At 39.4% G+C, this 19,756-nt stretch overlaps 1 protein-coding gene across 3 annotated transcripts in view; it reads left to right on the top strand.

Annotated features, from left to right (window-relative positions):
- MCF2L2 (MCF.2 cell line derived transforming sequence-like 2) overlaps window positions 1-19,756 on the top strand; it is a 115,293-nt gene that overhangs the window by 20,302 nt on the left and 75,235 nt on the right. For all 3 annotated transcript variants that reach the window (XM_083868529.1, XM_083868530.1, XM_083868528.1), the window contains exons 6-15: window positions 533-649; window positions 3,353-3,502; window positions 4,507-4,631; window positions 6,195-6,309; window positions 6,966-7,085; window positions 7,686-7,877; window positions 8,229-8,420; window positions 8,839-9,016; window positions 17,483-17,586; window positions 18,981-19,069. In XM_083868529.1, coding sequence (XP_083724655.1) covers window positions 533-649; window positions 3,353-3,502; window positions 4,507-4,631; window positions 6,195-6,309; window positions 6,966-7,085; window positions 7,686-7,877; window positions 8,229-8,420; window positions 8,839-9,016; window positions 17,483-17,586; window positions 18,981-19,069 — 1,382 coding nt within the window. The remainder of the gene's footprint in view (window positions 1-532; window positions 650-3,352; window positions 3,503-4,506; window positions 4,632-6,194; window positions 6,310-6,965; window positions 7,086-7,685; window positions 7,878-8,228; window positions 8,421-8,838; window positions 9,017-17,482; window positions 17,587-18,980; window positions 19,070-19,756) is intronic.

Genomic DNA, 19,756 nt, shown 5'->3' with positions numbered 1-19,756 from the left:
TCTCTCCTTTCCAGTCCATTATGATTTTTAATGGAAAAATGCCATTGAATTCAGTGAACATACAGTGCCAAAAAAAAAATCAGAAAACTTAAAGAAAATCTTACTCTCAATGGTTTCATTTCAGCACTTCCCTGGATCAAGTGGTTGGTGTTGAGGAAGTTGTTTAACTTGCCTGTGCCTCCATTTCTCTGTAAATAAAAGTTATCTAGAGAATAAATTATTTTGTCAACATTTGTGTGAACATTATCAATACCATACTTTTGCTCTTGATGCACATGCAAAATGAGGCAGCCCAGCAAGGAGGAGGATGATGTCAAACCAAGGTTAGTTCAAGAATGTCCATGTAGATATCAAGAAGGCAAAATCTGGGGAAAATAAACTGCGGCCATGGCATGAGAAAATGGAAAATGAGAACTGATGGCCTCTGGTGGAACTGCAGTGGTCATATATGTTAAGGCAAACCCAGATCCTAGGAACAATGATTAAAAGGCTCATTATTTCTCTCAGCCCAGTGTGTTTGGATTTATTTCAGATCATCATGTTAAATTCAGTCTCTGACCTGCATGGCTACATTGACAAGAGCCAGCTGACCCGGGAGCTGGGAGGGACCCTGGAGTACGGCCACAGCCAGTGGATCCATCACCGAACTGTGAGTGCTGCTGCTCTGCTTGCACATCTGCACCAGAGCTGCCCATGGGACAAATGCTAAACAACCATTAAGCAGTAACTTTTCAGTTCCATTACAGCCTATGGATTCTGCTAGGGACTCAGGGAAAGAGGAAATCCATGACTCAGACAGAGAAAAGCAAATTCCCCAGAAGTTTGTCATAGAAGCAGTAATTGTATCTCACTGCATACCTGGCCCAGGGCCCAGCAGTGTCCTGGTATTCTTACTCAGCAAAGCCTGTGGGCACATTCTCTTGCCTTGTAAATAATTGATGGGATTCATAGGCCTTCAGCTGAAGTTGAAAATAGGCTGTAGCATTTTGAGGATATTACAAAGGTCTAAAGTAAGGTCAAAAGTCTCACTTAATTGAGTAATTATGTCCATGCTTTTAAAAGAATAAAAATACTCAGGGCACTATATTTTATTTTTCATTTCTATGCTATTCAAGCATGCACTTCAGCTGGGCCTTATTTTGGTAACTGAAGAACAGTTGTTACTAGGAAGGCAGAAAGACTTTTTTATTTTGTTGAGGGAATTTGTACAGGTTTGATTGTTTTTTCCCTTTTTGGGCTGGTTAATACATTTCAGTGTCTGCTTCAAAACAATGTAAACAATTCATTATGGTGCCCAGTTTTAGGGTTGAGATGAGTGAACAGGCTTATGTCAAAAGTATCAAAAATATGAAACTGTCCTTGAAGGAAGGGGGAGTGTGAAGAAATGAATCATCTGTAAGAGCTTTCAAACAGCAAAAGGTTTGAAAATATGAAGGGGGATAAAAAGAGTTACAAGAAAGGTTGTATTATTTATTAATGACAGGGGTTTACATAAAGCAATAATATATAGTTTGATAAAATATACAAACAAAAATGACCCAAGAATTTAGGGGAGTAGGGCTATGTAATCCCCAGAGTTTTTGGTTAAATTTGTTGGAATTTTTTTTACCAACACAGACACTTGAAAAAAACCCAACCCATAGATATAATTTAGGTACATGAAACAATGTATTGCTCATATACACGGGAGAGAGTGGGGGCAAGCATTCTATAAAGTGAAACACTGATGAGTTCATGGTGCAGTCAGCCAAGGAATATCTGCTGGATAAGAGGTTGTCATCAGGGAAGTCTCAGATTCCATGGCACCTTGAAGCAATCTGACATCAGTCTTGCTGAGCTATGGTCTTCATGCCCTTTGCTGCCTCTCTCTGAGTTCTCATATCTTGTCCTGCCAGTGCTTTTCTGCTGAAAAAGCTTGAAACTCTGGCTAAATGGCAGTGACACAGCAACCTCCTTGCATCATTCACTGTTTCTGCTCTCCTCTCTTGGCTGCCAGGAACCTATGGACTTTTTTGCCTACAGAGTGCATTTCTGGCTTTCAGTAAATGGCCTTTTGTCATGGATGCCATGTCTGTGTTGCAGTCAGAAGTGTGATATTTCAGCCAACTCTAATCCAGTAGTTTCAGTGCTGAGAACAGCAGGATACAGCTGCTGAGCACTAAGATAGAGCATATGTGTGTCTGTACTGCTTGTGTTGAAAGCAGACATGAATTTATGGGGGAAAAAGGGAAGGAGGCTGTGAACTTTGCTAGCATTGCTTCATGGGAAGCATATTTGATATCACAAATGTGGGCTAATTTCTCTCTACATCTTTTGAATGATGACCTACCTCCAGTTTGTTCTTCACTGAGCACAGCATAATTTCATCTGTCAAGGTTGCAAACAATGAATTCCCATCCTTGCTGGAGAAAGGAATGCAATGTACAAAAACTAAATAGTGTTTGATTTGGTGTAAGAGCATCCCTAGTGCTTGTTGACTGACTCAGACCTGTGGGAGTTTATATCAAAAAGTACAAAGAATAAAGAGCTATACAGAACAACACAGTCACCCCCAAATTTGGGGATGATCATGAAAAAACAGCCCATGCAGTTATTTGCTACTAGATATAAAGGTTTTAATCACATGTCACAGGTCTGAACATTATAATCTGCTCTGAGAACGTGGCATTGGTTTTTTTTAGCCTTCCTCACTTCCCCATTCTTCATTAAAACAACAGATTCCTGACAAGTTTTGTGTTGGTGTACCCAAGTGATAAAGAAACAGCAATGTTCTGATGAATTTATGTTTTTCAACTGTATTTGTAGTTACTTGTTCTTGTATTTGCGTACTAACATAGACAGATGGGAGGAAATTACTAGAATGCATCTTGTACAGAGAGGCAAGATGGAGATGCACATATTCAGAAGTCAGGAGAAGACATATTACTCCTGAGCGAACAATGGCTGTATAAATATAAAGGCTTTGCCGTATATATTTTAGTAGTGTTCTCAACTTAAATAAAGCCTTAATTAAAAATTTAAATGCAGCAGAATTTCCCAGCAAGCATGGGCAGAGGATCTGAAGTTCCAGGCCTGCCTTTGAAGCTCATGTCCTCTGTGGCTTCATTATATCTGCTGAGCTCTGGGAGTTCCCCGTTGGCTCAAGGAGGTGACAATATGTGTAGACGTGTGAAAAGGTCATTTGTGACACATGGTTTAATTTGTAACTTTTAGCACATCCACCCAAAAAAAGGCAATGTGACAGCTTTACAGGCACCTAATACTTGCAGCACAGTGTGCCTGAAGCACAAAGTGCTGTTAATGGGCTAAGGGTAAATAAACAATCTGTGACTTTATGCTTTTGCTTTTCTAGGCTATTGAAAACTTTGCAATGACAGTAAAAACAACAGCACAGATGCTACAGACCTTTGGAACAGACTTAGCAGAGACTGAACTTCCCAATGATGTGCAGTGCACAGAGGAGCTCCTCTCCTCACACACCGACCACCACAGCAAGCTGAAGGTGATTGTTGCCCCGTGATGGCTCCAGCAGTGTAACAGAAGAGTTATGATCTAACAAAATTTTCTGCCATCACTTGGCAGTTCATAGTCTAGAAACCACTGAGGAAGAGAGACACCTGGGTTCAGGAGGTCAATTTGATTCACCACATTTTACAGCTTCAAGAATGATAAAATGGGGAAGTGTCACTTCCACTGTGTGAGAGGGATTGATGGGATCACATCTGGAATAGCATGGGCTCCTGATGAGTTCATCAGAAAAGATGGACTTATATTGGAGCAGAAACAGAGAACATCTATGAGGATAGTCAGGAATAGACAGAATGATCTAACTAGATGATGACTGGTTTTTTGTTTAAAAAAGTTGGGGCTAGTTTAACTTTCAAGAGTAAGGATCAGAAGTAAATATTACTGCTGCCAACAAATGCCTTAGGTTAAACACAACATTAAAAATACTACTTAAGCTATATTAGCACAAGAACAATTTTTTATGGAAGAAGTGTGCAGTGATGTGGGGATTTGTCATCTGACAAATTCATGTTTGAGCCTCATTATCTTTGTAATTGCTCGTCTTTCATGCTGGGAAGACACTTCTGTAAATGACTTCTTATAGCTCACGTACTGTGGCTCAGCATGGCACAATGTTGTTTGAGGAAATTCCATTAAGAAGTGCAATGTCTCAGCCCAGTCTTTCAGCTCACAATCTATAGCATACATTCAATTTGTGGTAGAATAATTTATTCTGCAAGTGGCCTGGTCAGATATGCAATTTGCTCAGAAATTACTCCATTCCTTTTGTCAGAAACAGATCTACTATTCAAAGTTAAAAGATATAGGTCTCTGTATTTGCTAGAAAAGCATTTCACCTTTGGTAAGCTTTTGTGTTTTGTTTCAAGTATTTTGTACCTGTGAAAGAATCCTCCTTTATCATTACTCTATTGTCATCTAGGAGATGTGAGTGTTAGAAGAACATGCAATTTGATTTTTGGCTTGTTTTTCCCCCCTCAGGATGAGCTGAAGCTAGCAGTGAAGCAGGGGGCCACCTTACTGACATGCATCCGGGAGCCAGTCACACGAAGTGCCAACAGCAAGCTCAGTCCAGATGAACTGGAAAATGTGGCCACAGTGGAAAGGTCAGTGGAGCTAGATTACCTTGTGCACCTTGCTAATTTATTCCTAGGAGATGCAAATATAATTTAAATATGTAGGTTATAAATTACCACTGGTTCAACTAGTCAGGATTTATTGGACAGGTAAATCAGAGAAGGGAATGGCTTAGAGGAGGTTACTTGATTAAACTGTCAAGGCTAAGTTCAAACAAGTCCTGCATTTCTTGGTAATTTTTGGTCAGATCACTAACTACCTGGCTGAAGATTTAACGTGGGACTTATTTTCTCCATAACCTGTATGGCTTCCAAACTTCTGTGCCTGGTTAGAAAGTGGCACCTGAATCTCTGTGAGATGAGCAGGTGGTGTGTTTGTGGGTGTTTGTGGAAATACTGGGGGAGGAACAGATGAAGATGTTACCTGAAACATCCTGTGTGTCACAGCTGCAGACACACACAGAGAGAACCCCCTTTTCCTTCCTACAATGCTAATTATTACCATAAAGCTTTTAGTCACCATGTGGAAGTTTCTGTTGTGCCATGTGATGCAGTGCAAAGAGAAATGCCATGCTAGGGTTTCAGCATGTCTGCATTCACTGGGAACAAAGGTGCTAAAAGTAAAGCTGAGCTGATATTTTTCACTGAATACTTTAAAATCCTTTGAACAGTCATCCCAAAGGAATTTGTGAATTCATCTTGAATTCAACGACTAGCTTTGATTACAAAAAAGTTTTGGGACAGATTGAAAACAAATTTGGTTTTGAGAAGAATAGAAGGGAGCTATTGGCATTTGCCCCAAAAATTTGATGATTCCAGCACTCACTGATCCTTTATCTGCCCAAAGAATGCTCATCTATTGAAATACAAGATATTCAGAGAACACTTTTTTTTTTTTTTTTTTTTTTTTTTTTTTTTTTTTTTTTACTTGTTTAAAATTGTTCTACTTTGTAATTAATGGATCATTGAGAAATTGTGAGGATGACTCACTAGCCTGGTGTCAGATATTTTACTGCAGATATGACACCTTGAGATTAATAGATCGCAAATAAATGTTTCATCATTTACACAAAGTAAAACAATGTCCATGGGAGTCATTATGAGGTTCTATTCTATTGTTTTTAATGGACTGGGAAAAATGATTCAGCCCTTGCCTATTTCTGATGGGTGAAGAAAATTAACAAGTTGTAGAGTTCTTTTTTAATCATTCCATAAAGTAATAATTGCATCATATTCAATCTGCATCAGTTGGGGATGAATTATCTTTGAAGCATTGGGTGGAAACTAGGGAGTGACTGCTGCCCTTGGCTGCCAGCACACAGAACAGCTCCAAGTCCCTCTTGCACATCAGGAGGCAGGACTGTAACTGCCACAGTAGATCCATGTAGTTGTCACTCATCTGTCACGTTCCTGCCTGTCCTACTGCAAATTTCATTCTGTTTTGCTTAAGGGAGAGTTGACACAGAGCCCTCTTACCTAAGTGTAGGGCTCCCCACCATCTCCCTGCTCTGCTTTCTGCCGTCAATTACTGTAACTTAAAAGAAGTGAACTATAGGAAATAAGTACATTCTGTTCATTATAATTTCTTATCAGGTTGTTGGCTCAGTTGGATGAAACAGAAAAGGCTTTTGATCAATTTTGGACCAAGCATCATCTAAAACTAGAACAGTGCCTGCAGCTTCGACACTTTGAACACGATTTTAGAGAGGTATTTCTTTGTTCATGCTGTCTAGCTTCTCTGGTAAATAAGGACAAGTTCTACCCATACTAAGAGTATTCTGGCAGTCCAAAAAGGAGGTTGGGAGAGAAGACCTTAATTGTGAAATAGGAAATGAATATTCAAAAATTAAAGTCTTGACAGCTTTCAGATGTCTTACAACACTTGAATAAGGCACAGTGAGGAAAGTGCCAGACTCTGGCCAAAATGTGGAACACCAATAAGTAAATTTATCTTGATAAATAATTTTGCATTTAGGTGTGAAGTTTTCAAACATAGATTCTTCTCAGATGGTAAGTTGCCAATCCTACCAGAGTCAAAAGAATACAGTTCAGAAAGCCAAACTGTCAGCCCAGAAACTGGAGTAATACAGATTCTGGAGTAATATGAACTCTAGAGTTACAGATTGTCAAAACTTTGTGGGCCTAATTAGTGAGAAGCAGGGAAACTCTTTGAAGAATAGTTGATTGTTGATTTATTCCTTGGATTTTCCATTTTGGAACAAACTGAAGACTAAATTTGAGATGCAGAGTCTTCTCAGAGACGTAGGTGAATGTGTGTTGTAATTTTTATCAGTATCTTGCAATGGGGTTCTGTGTGGGTTTATTTTGTTTTGGTTTTATGTTTTTGTTGATGCTGTTTTTTAGGTAAAACTGATATTAGATAACCTCATGGAAACACAAGCGGGTTTTGCTGACATTGGAGACAGTGTGACTCGAGTTGAGAACCTCCTAAAGGAACAGAAACATCTGGAAGAGAAAGGACAGGTTTGCATCAATTTAGTATTCTAGCTGCTATAGACACGGTATTCTACACACTTCTTGGTCACTGTCTTTTTTTTTTTTTTTTTTTTTTTGTTTTGTTTTGTTTTGTTTTGTTTTGTTTTGTTTTTGTTTTTGTTTTTTTGTTTTTTTGTTTATTGGTCCAGATTTACTCTCTTCTCATAAGTCATTACTTTAAATTGTAAAACACAGATTCTAATTTCCAGAAGCCAGGGTTTTTCAGACCCAGTAATTCCATTTCATTACTTGGAAAGCTAGGGAAAAAAGTAGGGAAAGACCTTGTATAATGAATGTCCCCAGTATGTGAGAGAGAAGTGGACTCCATAACCTCAGTGGGCAACCTGTTCCAGTGTTTGGTCACCCTCACAACAAAAAAAGTGCTTTCTGATGTTCAGATAGAGCCTCACGAGTTTCAGTGTACTCATTGACATTGAAGTTGGCCTTCAATGTAAATACAAAATAAAACATATCAGCTATATTAATATTTCAAACCTTTACCCCCAGGCTACAGCAGGGGTTACAGAGATGGATTGTCCTTATTATGCATGTCATTCTAACTTTGGCTTTTTCTCATTAATTTCACAGGAACCTTTGGAGAAGGCCCAGTCTCTGGCTCTCCATGGAGAACAGCTCATCCAAAACAACCATTATGCAGTTGACTCCATTAGACCAAAGTGTGTTGAACTCAGACGGATTTGTGATGACTTTACCAATGAGACCAAGAAAAAGTATGATATTTTGGGAAAGTCTCTTGAGCTGCATAAGCAGTTAGATAAGGTAAGTGAACCTTCTCAGATAACAGCTCTGGCAATGTTCTACTAAAAATAAAGGATTTTATAAGCTCAGGTAATTATGATGAAGATAAAAAATTGTATTTGGTTTTTCTCCATTTTGTTCAGTAAATATTAGTATAAATATTGGAGCTTTGCATTAGTTCAGCAAGTTCAGTTCTGCATATGCTGATGACCCCACCTGACTTGTGGGCAGGAACTGCTGCATGCTATAAGTAACATTGATCCCCTTTAATGACATGTTAGGGCAAATCTGGTTTTCATAGAGTAAAAGTAACACCTGACAACTTGGACTGTCAGTGATGGTAAGTCCTTCTTCCACCACTTTTCTTTAAAGGCAAGCCAATGGTGCGAAGCTGGAATCTACCTCTTAGCTTCCCAAGCTGTGGACAAGTGCCAGTCACAAGAGGGAGCTGAAACTGCACTCGTAGAAATTGAGAAGTTCTTGGTAACTGCTAAGGAACACCAGCTTTCTAACCCAAAGGAGTTCTACAATCAGTTTGACATGATCCTCACCCCTGAAATAAAGGTAAAATCCCTCAGATGTGCATGTGCTCGCTTAAAAGTTAAAAATTTCTGATTGCTTAGTCCATGAGAGTGTAGTGGACTATATAGTTGAGTCTGCTAAAATATACCTCTTTCCCTACTCCAAAAGGGCACAGAGGTCAGTATTTGTGGCAGTAAGTTTTACTCATAAGAGTCGTCATGCAACACATATGTAATTTTCTTCAGAGCTGTGCTAGAAACACTGCTCAAGTCACCATGTTTTGGTCAGTGAAACTGTGATCTGGGCAGAATGCATGGACTGGGCTGCAATGAACTGTCCATGTCCAGAACTGCCACTGTGTGATCTCCAGCTCTAGCCTGAGTCTGGTAATACACGTCCTTTCTTCACTTGCTCAATCCAGCGCTGACAACCATTTGTTGTTTGCCTTTTCTTTGTCAAGGCCAATGCCCAAAGAATTGTACAAAAGCTCGAAGATGTACAAGAAATGTTTGACAAGAGGCAAGTAAGTCTGAAGAAGCTGGCAGCCAAACAGACCCGGCCAGTACAACCTGTTGCTCCACATCCTGAATCTTCCCCAAAGCGAGCATCACCAAAGATTACCAGACCAGCAGCAGTAGGTAGGTCATGAGCAGCTGCTTTCAGACTCACACCAATGTTTTGTCCCACATGGTCATGCTTGATTTTTATTATCAGAATGAACACTTGAATTTGATGTGCCGTGTCAGCCTTGTAGGTCCAGCTAGTAAAAATGAATATGAACTATCTCTCACTGCAAACATACAAACAGGGGTGAATCAAAAAAACCCACCAGGTTTCTCTTCCTAGGTGTAATCTACAGAGTACGTTTCTATATTGTGTCTCAGCATGTGTTGTATTGCTAATTCTCAAATACCCAAGCCAGGGTACTCAATGCAAGCCTGCAATGTAAGCATGAGAACCTCTTTTACATTAGAGATAGTGTAATGTGAATATTTGGCTTTCAAGTGTCGTAATTCCTCAAGTTTAAATCAAATACTTGAAAAATTAAGTGTTCATTAGTGAAAGACACTGACTCATTTGTGGAGTTTTTGCTTTTCCCTCTCTACCTAGATGTTAGTTCACTTTCTACCTTGTCCTCTGCTAACCATAGAAGCTGAGCATTGCTTCTATTTGGAAATTACTGAAAGTTCCTGATTTGAGGTTAGCATGTGCATTTAAGCAAGATAGCTGTTTTCTGCAAAAGGAACATGGGTGAAGCTAATTTGAAACAGTGTATCCTGGAGACCAGCCACCCTGTGCTTGGTGGCCAGAAGGGGTTGTCCCTTTGGAACCTTTAGGGCTGTTCAAAAGAGAAATTTTTAACAAAAAGCCTTAAAAAAAACCCCTTTAATTTGCATGAAGAGCATTCAACAAACTGCTTTCTCAACGGAAGATGGCCAGTAGCCTGACCATTTTGCTTTCTAGGCATACCAGGAGAAAGTCACATCAATGTCCCTGTTCTTCTCTGCTCCCCAACATTCATCCTTTCTTCCAAAGGAAAATCATCTTCCTGTCCCCATGCTGGTTTCACATCTGTACATTTTTTTCCCCAAACCATGCTAGCTGTGTTTTTTATGGACAGTTCGTACCTCAAGTTTCAGGTTCTCTTTTGTTTTAAGACAAGCTGAGAACACAATGCCTGTGAAGAGGTCCTGCTCTGCCACACACACATTCTCCAGCACTGTGCTCCCCTCTTGCACTGGGGTGGGCAGTCAGTTTGCTGGAGCTGTGATCTGCCTTGAAAACTGAATAAACAGACTGCAAAATCCTAGTAGTTCTTTTTCCATTGCAGACGTTAGAAAAATGCAGGGAGCTCTGGAGATCACACAGCCCAGTCATCTGCTCCAAGCAGCACTAATTAATGTCAGAGTTCATCAGATTGCTCACTGCATAGCCACTAGCGCCGAGGCAAGGGAAGGTGCAGAAAATGGGATTATGGGGTCAGTAGGTCAGAGAAAGTTAGTTCCTGTCAGTGGCAGCACAGTTTTAGGATGGCTTTCACCTACTGTGAAACTGCACTAAAAGCCAATGTTGCCGTTCTGTTTATGCATGCAGTCTCTTGAAGTGTTTCTTGAACTTCTTTCTCGTCATTGTAGCACATTTGCAGATTTTTAAATTGTTGATATAGATAGAACCTTACAGAACAGTCACTAGTTCTTAATAGTGCTCCAAGTGTTGATTCTTGTTCATACAGCCCATCCCACATACTATCAGCTCTTTCACAGAAAGTCATGAGATGCTCCCTTGCTCTGTCCCTTGAATTGCAGTTCCAGTACAGGATAACTATGTGACAAGACTTAGCCTTTAATGTCCTGTTGCAAAATAATAGGCAGGTGAAATTTATTTTAAAATGCTACTCTGGTTGTGAGGAGGTGTAAAGTGCAACCCAGCCCTGTTCAGACGTTGATAAGCAGACTCTGCCATTTCATTCAGATTCTTGAAGGTGACTGATTGAGAGTACCTCTGTACAAAGAAACAGGAGTGCCTGAGTATCCACAGCTCATCCAGGGACTCACAGTCAGTGACTTTAACAGCCATGAATAGTACATGTATATTCCCATTTTTTTTATGAATCATTTTGGTGTTACCCAGCATGTCTGGATAACATATCTGGATGTCTGCTACAAAGAATCATACTTGGAAATTTCTGAGTGCCCTTTCCCTCAGAATGCCAAAGAACTTGGCAAGTACTGGTCAGTATTTTAACCTCTTTTTTTCAGAAAGAAAACTCAAGCACAGATAAACCAAGCAATTCACCAGGTGTTCACAATCTGACTCTGAAACATGTCTGAGAATAGAAACAGGGACACTGAGTCCTATTCCAAGGCTGAAAATGAGGCTGTGAAATTCTGCTCTTCTTGAAGCTACCCACTTTTGGACTTACCTCTGTGTCCTTTCTTCACATTCATGGCATCATTTGGGACAATTTATTGAGCAACACCTTGGAAACCTGAGAGAGGCTTAGAGCACCTTCTCAAAACAGGTTTTGTAACTCATTTGTCATTTGTTACCCAGGACATAGCTGAATATTTCTAAAAGCTTGCAAAACAGAATATGACAACAGGAAAATACTATTTTCCTAGACTGTAAATACAAATGCAAGAAAAGGCAATCAAATGTGGTAAACAGAAATAGAAGGCCAGAAAGAAAGGCTTTTGTCCCCAGGCAGCAGAGTAACAATACCATGGCAGCACTGGGGTGGTTGGTCTGTGAAAGGAAAAGAAGTTACATTTGTTCCAGAATAGATTTTGTTTTGTTCTTCCTTGCTGACTATCCATTTTCCTAACAGGGAGCAGTAGGGAAAATTCAGTCCAATTCAGGGTGCTAATGGAAAAATCTTCACAGATATGAAGACTCAGACATTAAATACTCCATTATTGTAAACGTCAGACTCTCCATTTTACGTGGACAAATATGTAGGTAGAGAGGGATTTTCTGCACATAGGCATAGCTGATACTATGTCTGAGGGAAAGGTCAGGTTTCTGTTGGGGAAATGTCTGTCAGAGTTTCATGTCCATGTCCTTATGGTTTCTGGTGACTCTCAGAATCTTTTAGCTCAGTAAGATCCAGAAAGGCAGCTCAGAGTTGACTCTCCTTCAGTCAACACTTTTCTATGGGTCTGGAAACTGAAGAAAAATTTTTGAGTAATCCCAGTTTTGCTCGATGCTTCTGGTTTCACAAGAGAACTTCTATATTTTACAGGAACAGGCCTGTTCAAGACTGAAATTACTGAAAGTTCCTAGTTCTGGAGTTCCTGTGATGCTGAAAAGTCTGTGCCAACTTTATTTGGTGCATGTTTTAGCTGTGAGAACTTGATTAAATATTATTCACACATCAACCCTGAAAAGGCAGAAAACTGTTGATCTTTTTATAATAGGAGCCTTGAAAATATTTAAGCAGCATATATGACACCTTATTTTAAGGAGAACTCTGTTTTCTCCCGATGGAAGCTGCTTGAATACTGCTAATGGCTAAATTTGTCCTATGTCTGTTGGGAGGAAAGAAGTGGCACTTGATAGCAAAATATTTTTGCTCTGATTCACTTCTCAGGGCATAATTTTGGATTATTTGACTACGTATTTGTTCTCTGCATTTCTGTGCAAAACTTTCTAGCATGGAGTGAGTTGGAATAGGTCCACAGAATCAAACCACAAAGTCTGTCAGGCACAACGAAATGAACTACAGAACTGTAAAGGATAACACAAGCTATTAGAAATTACTGCAGGTAGCATTTATCTATTTTAATTTGCTTGTAATTCTCCCAAACTCTTACTCTTTGAAATGAAACTTTCCCAAAGGCTATTTCCTTCAGCCTCATATGTTCTCAGGAAATGTCAGTAAAAGATGATTTGGCCATCTCAGTGACCATGGTTAGGAAAAATGTCTTGTTTTAGTTACCTTTCTGGAAAGAGTTGGCACATGGCAGCACAAAGTGCTATGAAATATTCATCTAGAGAGTTCTTTGTGTGCAACATAAATGTGAAATACAGGGACAGAAATGTCAGAATTTCTATGAGCTTGTTAAACAAATAACACGTTTAACAGCACATTGCACATACAAAATCCATGACTCACCATACGAGCATCTTAGAAGGCCAACTTGGACCACAAGATTCATAAGAGGGGAACACAGCTGGAGCCTTTTCAGTTCTTTAAATAATAAAATTTAAGCTGGTTCTATCTCAGTTAAATGTATACAACTGCTCATTGGATCCAGTCCAGCATTCCTCACAGTCACTAGGGCATAACACTCACTAACTAGTAACATCTGGACAGAGGATAAAGGAAGAATTCCTTGCAAGAGTCTGGGGATGTGTGCACAGAAAGTGAGGCTGTGGAGGGATTAGCTGACTCAGAAGAGATAGTGCATGTGACTTTCATGAATGATTTGAGAAACCACTAGTTTCTGTTTCAGAATTGTTTCTATAAATGAAATTGGAAACAGGAAAAGATACCTTCAGTTTTGTGGCTGGGGGACTGCTATTGCACTTGGGCCAGTCTGAGGAAACCAAGTAGTGTCTCCTTGTAGAAGAATATTCCGCATCCAGGAATCTTGCTCTGTGATTCTTATATCAGCAGATTTTCAAGGGGCTTGACAGAAATTTTGCTAGAGCAAAGAATTCTAAATTATATTGCCTAAGACTGGCAAAGTCATTCTGCCTTAAGCCATTAAGTGACAAACTGTAGCTGCTTTTGTGTTTCTTTGGTTGCCTAAACATTCTGTTTTGTCATCACCTGCATTCAAAATAGCAATTAAGCCACTAATTATCTTCAAACTCACGTTCCTGTTGGACAGCATGAGCAGCAAGCCCCAGTAAAGTTTAGCAGACTGGTTGTTTCCATGCTCGTTCTTGCCAAAGGAATTTGATTCTGCTGTAGGTGATTAGTGAGAATGCACAATCCCTACAGAAAACAGATGGGAAAACATGTGATGGTGGAATTTCCCCCCCAACCTGATTGTAAAGTGTGGTATTTACTTGACGGGGGGCTTGGAATATCTTAGAGGTGCTGAATATCAGTCATAACCCTTGACTATGGCCTGTGTCTCTTGCTACCTAATGAGTTACACTTATCCTAGCAGGAGCTAATTTAGGGCCCCTTACCCAGGTAAACTAATGCAGCTGTCTCTGAGCACCTGGGAGCTGCCCACAGTTCTGTCTGTCCCTCAGTGGGGGATGTAGCCCCCCCTGTAAGAGATGGTGTCTGTGTCCTCCCAGGCAGGAGCAGGGGAGGACTGGGTGAAACCACAGCCTTTTCTTACAAGCAGCACAGCAAGTTTTCCTCACTGAATTTATTTCTGTCTTATAGGGGTGGAGAGACTGCAAAGCAAAACAGAGCACACGAATCTCTGTCATTTTCTAGCAGCTTTAGGAACAGTACAGCCCACTTTACCATTTGCTGTAGGCTAAATAATACGACAGTGATTCCATGTTGTCATGAAACTTGTTTGTAAAAAATCAGAAAGCAGTACTAAAGCTCCATTGGAAAAGTGTAGTGGTGCTCCAGATGAATGAAAGTGACAGACCCAAACTCTGCTTTACAATGCCCTTTGACAATATTTGCTTTAAAAGCAGCATTGAGCAATTTAAAATATTAATGAATTTAAAATGAAATCATCATCATGTAACATCCAGGCGAGTACTGCGAAACAAAAGGATGAAAACAACCTTGAAACCATGCAGATATTAGATCACTTCTAGTTTTCCTTTGTTCCTGTGCCTTTATTCTTTCACTAGGCAGCTCAACACTATAATTTTCAGCTTCTTCAGCAAGACAATGCTGTACTGACCTTAAAACAGCCAACTGTACTGAATTTTATAAGGGAGCTTCCCTTATATTTCCAGTTCCACAGTAATTGGTGCAATAATAATTGACAGGTATTTGGGCTGGTTTTTTTTCTGTACTGATCCAGAAACTACTTAAATGCAGTGACATGTAGCAGTCTTTGATTATGGGCCAGTCAATAACTGAAAAACTCTCCAAAGCATAACCAAAGCAGCTTGTTTCCTGTTTTCTGTTCGTTTCTGGGTCAAATTGGAAAGGGAAGTTCACTGTGTCAATATGAATCAATTCAGTTGAATTTGACTGCTTTCTTATCTTGGACCTGTCTCCTTTTCTGAAATATGTCACACTAAAGAAGTCAAGACTCAGATTGTGAACTGATCTGAGTAATTTGCTGCTGGATCAAGGAGCACCTGCAGTTTGGTTTCTTGTGAAGGTGTCATGTTTCATTTAAACTGCCCTGGATCACCTGGAGCTGTCTGAGCTTGTAAGTTGTGATCCATAATCAAAGTTGTAACTGATTTCTGCTTTTTCTGCTGATTGCTTCCAGCAAGGGTTTTCATACCATCCCTTCAAGTACAAAATTTTCTGATTAATGAATAAACCAAACAACTTGGTATTGCTGACTATGCTCTTCTAAGCGAAAGTCCTCATGGTTTTCTGAAGTTCTGTTGCTTCCCTTTAATTCCGTGACATATCCATAAAAACAGTGAATTAGATTGTAGAGAAATCCAATGGCCTGAACGCAGATTTAGAGAGGGCAACTAGACACTGGCAGTATATCTAGGGTATTCAGATGTGGGTAAGCTTACAAAACAATGTCTTGGGGGCCAAGTCTTAGATCTGTTTTCTTTATGAGGATTTTTCAAGATATAAATAGGATATAGCTGGGAGAAGCTCCAGGATAGTTCTTAGTGTAATAGGTCTGATCACAGCCTGTTTTCTCATGATTGTGGTAGGTGAGACTTCATGGCTAAATAGAATCTCCAGGGTGCATCAATACAGAAAAGGGTGAACTTGCTGATCCTTATAGACACTTTACTCAGAGATTGATGGGAAAACACATAAAAGGAAACTTAGCAAATATTCTGGTTTTGCCAACAGTAGCAGTCACCCTCCCTGCAGATTGGAAAGGTATGAAGAAGTTTGATAATCAGGATCAATAGCTTCCATATACTTCATCTTGCATCTTTTTTTTCCCTTGGTTCTAGAATGTCAGTACACTACTTTTTGGGTGAAATAAAAATACCTTCGAGAGAACAAATACTACTTCAGGGAAAGCTTGCTTGGGGATGGGAAAGGGTATTTCTTGAAAGTAGTGCTCAAAATCAAAACAAGTTCCCTGCTGTATATTCTGAAAGAGTGATGGAAGAGCCAAAAAGAGACATTTGCATCTCATCTCAGTCCTGGGAACCACAAGAATTCTCTCCCAGTCAGTTATAGCTTCTGGTGACTGCCAGATTTCACTGTTCCATTGAGGAAACTTTCTAGTATGGAGTCATTGTGAGGAGGTAACAGGCATGAAATGGGCATTGCCAAGTCCTTATGTCATTCAGTATGAGATAAATCAAGAAGATTTAGGGAAGAGTTGGAGAGAGTCTGCTTTAATTAATTCTTTTCCCAGCTGCATGATAAAGCTCTTGAAAATACACAGGGTAGAAGAAATGTCAGCGTCCATTATTATCACCTGTGAAACTGATATGTTGTCTTTTTAACTGAGTATAATTTGGGATGCTTCTATGTGCTTCTTTTTACCTTTTAAAAAACTACTTCAAAAGAAGAACATAATGACAAGGACATTGAAAACTTTGTTAAGGTATTTCTTTTTAAAAAGTATTCTGACCTCTCCTACAGCAAACCTTTGATACTACATCCTCCTCATTCAAAGGTATCTGCATCTTTTTTACTGTATCCCTCACCTTCTCTCAAAGAAAAAGTTAATGACTATCAAGACTCTCAACACTTCAAAACATTAAACTTGGTGAAACTTCTTAAACAAAATGTTGCCAGATGCACTTGAAAACACCAGCTTTTATTCTTAGAAAAAGTGCTTGTTCAATTAGAATGTTTTGCCAGAATAAAAAAGAAAAGGACTTAACCTCAATTTTGTTTTTTGTTGCCTGACCCAGATTCTTTCATCATTTCATCTGGCTTTCGTACATGTTTTCCCCCATGACATGAATGGCTGCCTATGTCAATTCAGCAAGGAAGAAAAGGGAGAGTGCTGTTGGCACTCTACTTGCAATGTGCTGTAAACTCATTACCAATCTAAAACAAAGATAAAGCTGTAACAGATACTATTTTCTACTCAAGCCAAATGTATGATTCCCCTTCTTATAGTTCATTCCAACCCTTTGCTTTGGACAGCAGGCTCAGCACAGGTGGTTTTGTTGTTAAGGATGACTGTCCAGTAGCCTCAGACACCTCAGTGTCAGCTGGGGTTTTCAAAGCCTGCAAGGGCCACCAAACCTGACAGAACAGGGCATATTCTGAAATAATAACCTCAGATTCTGTCCTTACACACCTCTCATTGTGCCTTGCTGAACTCCTGTGATTACTCTTTTGAGAGTTGTTCAGGTAATGAAACCTTACAGGGAACAATCCTTTAATCCAACATCAATCAGCAAACCATTACCAGAAACAAAATTTCCTGGGAACCCACATCAGCAACACCTTGCAAGTGACAATTACTGACGTTGGTACAGGTGGCTAACATTTACCTGTGCTGTCCTAAAGATGGTTTTAGCTCATGTTTTCTAATGTTTCTTTTTTACTCTTTCAGCTACCAACAGGAGGTCTACAGAAATTTCCTGCCCTCCAAAGACTGTTTCTGAAGTAGACTTATCAAAAAAGAAAAGCATTAAGAAGACAAAAGGTGGAATTAAGGTAGGATTATCTGTAATTTAGGGACATCCCATATTGTGAGAGTACTCAAAACCACATAAAATATAAATTTACATACCTATACTTGGAATTAAAAAAAAAAATTGGAGCATTTCTAACTTAACTCTCTGATAAAGACAAGCTATTTAAACCCAACTTGTCTGTTATCTACACCCCTGACTTGCTCATACATTTCATCTTTATTCTTTTAAAGCTGAAAGCAGAAATTAAATGCAGTCCATTTTCTGAAATGGCCAGCACAGCCTGGAACTTCAGCAATAAGCACAGAATAAAACACAGTTATCAGCAGGAACATACAGGTAGTCAGTCTCCCCTTTGCCTAAACTCACAGAAAGTGACTTTAGAATTGGTTTTACTCTCATCAGCAATACAGATAATCAGTTGCATTCCTCCCCATGCAGTTAGGTGTATGCAGCAATGTGGTATAGGCTTTATACAATATCCATTCATTAATTTTTAAATCCACTTCCCAAGACTATACTGCAAATTATGCCCCACTCCCTTTCCTCCCATTGTTCTGATAATAGTTCAGATGAGGACAATTCATTACTGGATTCCATCATTATCATCCAGTAGCTAAATAATTTAGCAATATAGAATGTAAGAATCATCCCTTTAAAATGAAAGTGCTCAGGAACTTGGATTCTGCTGGGATTTAGATACTGGCTTGGATTAACAGCAAACTCAGCAGATGGGTTGTTTAACTGAATTTGAAGAGATTGGTTTTTGAGTAAGTGCAAGCAGTGCTTGGTGCTCTTAAAGCTGCAGGCAAAAGGAGGAAAAGCTTGCTTAAAACTTGCCTGGAGAGCACTAGAAATGATCCAACCCGGCAAGACTGGACAAAGGAGTGAGTGTTCATCAAAACAAACACTGGAGCTTGTAAAAGCTCTGTTTCAGCCTGGGCACCTGTGCTCAGCACACCCAGCCTCACCCAACACTGCTGCTGGACACAGACACTTCTCTGAGTCACATGGAGGATTCCCAGATTTCTCCACAAGACATTCTATAAAGAACTCTGAAAATGTGAAATCTTTGGGTTGGCTTCAGACAGGAAATGAAAATACAGTATTCCAGAGTCTAAGGAACAGATTATTGTGCCTGTAATTATCTACACAAGGAGATAATTCACCTCCTGCGGTGCAAGAATATGATGACTTTGCCTGGAGTAAGGAATGCCTCCATGCCAATAATGAGCAAGGATGGAGAATATAAATAGAAAATAATTCTGCACATCTAAAATTCAATTATTTCAACTTGTCTAGTGACTTTCTAGGTTAGGTAGGCTCTGGTTTTTATTCTTTCAAAGAGTTAAAGTTGTCTAAATGAAAGCATCAGCAATTAAATATTTTCAGTTTTAACATGTCCTTCTCATTCAGATTGAAGTGATGCATGAAGCCAGTCAAGGAGGATCTAGCAGAGTCCTGGTGACCAGTGAAAGTGATGAGAACTTGTCAACAAGGAGGAGGTAAGGCTGCACATATCAGCCACTATATATTTTCTTCTTCTTAGAATGCAAATTACTGCATTTATGTAGTACCTTCTCTACAACCTCTTTGAATTTCACCAAGATTAACAAATCATTAGTAATAATGAAATCACTGAAATACTTACAGCCATGCATTTATACGAAGTCTATCAGATGGAAAAGCAAGTAAGAGTTATCTTTTGTTTGGGTTGGGGCTTTTTTACAGGTTTTTTTTTCTCTTAGAAGCATTAATTACAAGATGTGAGAGAAGAACTCATTAGAATAATCCTGGCATGTATTTACAAAAAAACCCCAGTGTTAAAAGATTCTCTCATAGTGTTCAGAATATTCACATTTGACTATATACCTCTGAGGGCTTCTGGGTTTTTTAACTGCAGGCTCAAGTTTCTGCAAAATCTTGAGAAAAAGATTATTAACAATGCATTATAAAGCACCAGACACTTAAATCACTTACTTCAACAAAAAGTATCAAGCAAACCCAATTTTAGCTGAACTGCAGTTTCTAGGCCAAAGGGAACAATTAAGTAAAAAAACCCACAACAAAACCCACCCTGCAAGAAGCCAAATGCCACAATCCTGACTTCATTTCCTTTGTTCTGTTCTTCACTATCATTTAGATAATTCATGCTTTAGTTATGCCCCTGTCTCATACACTGGAATTACCTG

The sequence above is a fragment of the Zosterops lateralis genome (assembly GCF_965231275.1).
Source record: "Zosterops lateralis genome assembly, chromosome: 10".
In the NCBI taxonomy this organism is placed as follows: Eukaryota; Metazoa; Chordata; class Aves; order Passeriformes; family Zosteropidae; genus Zosterops; species Zosterops lateralis.
This window is presented reverse-complemented; position numbering and strand designations above follow the sequence as displayed.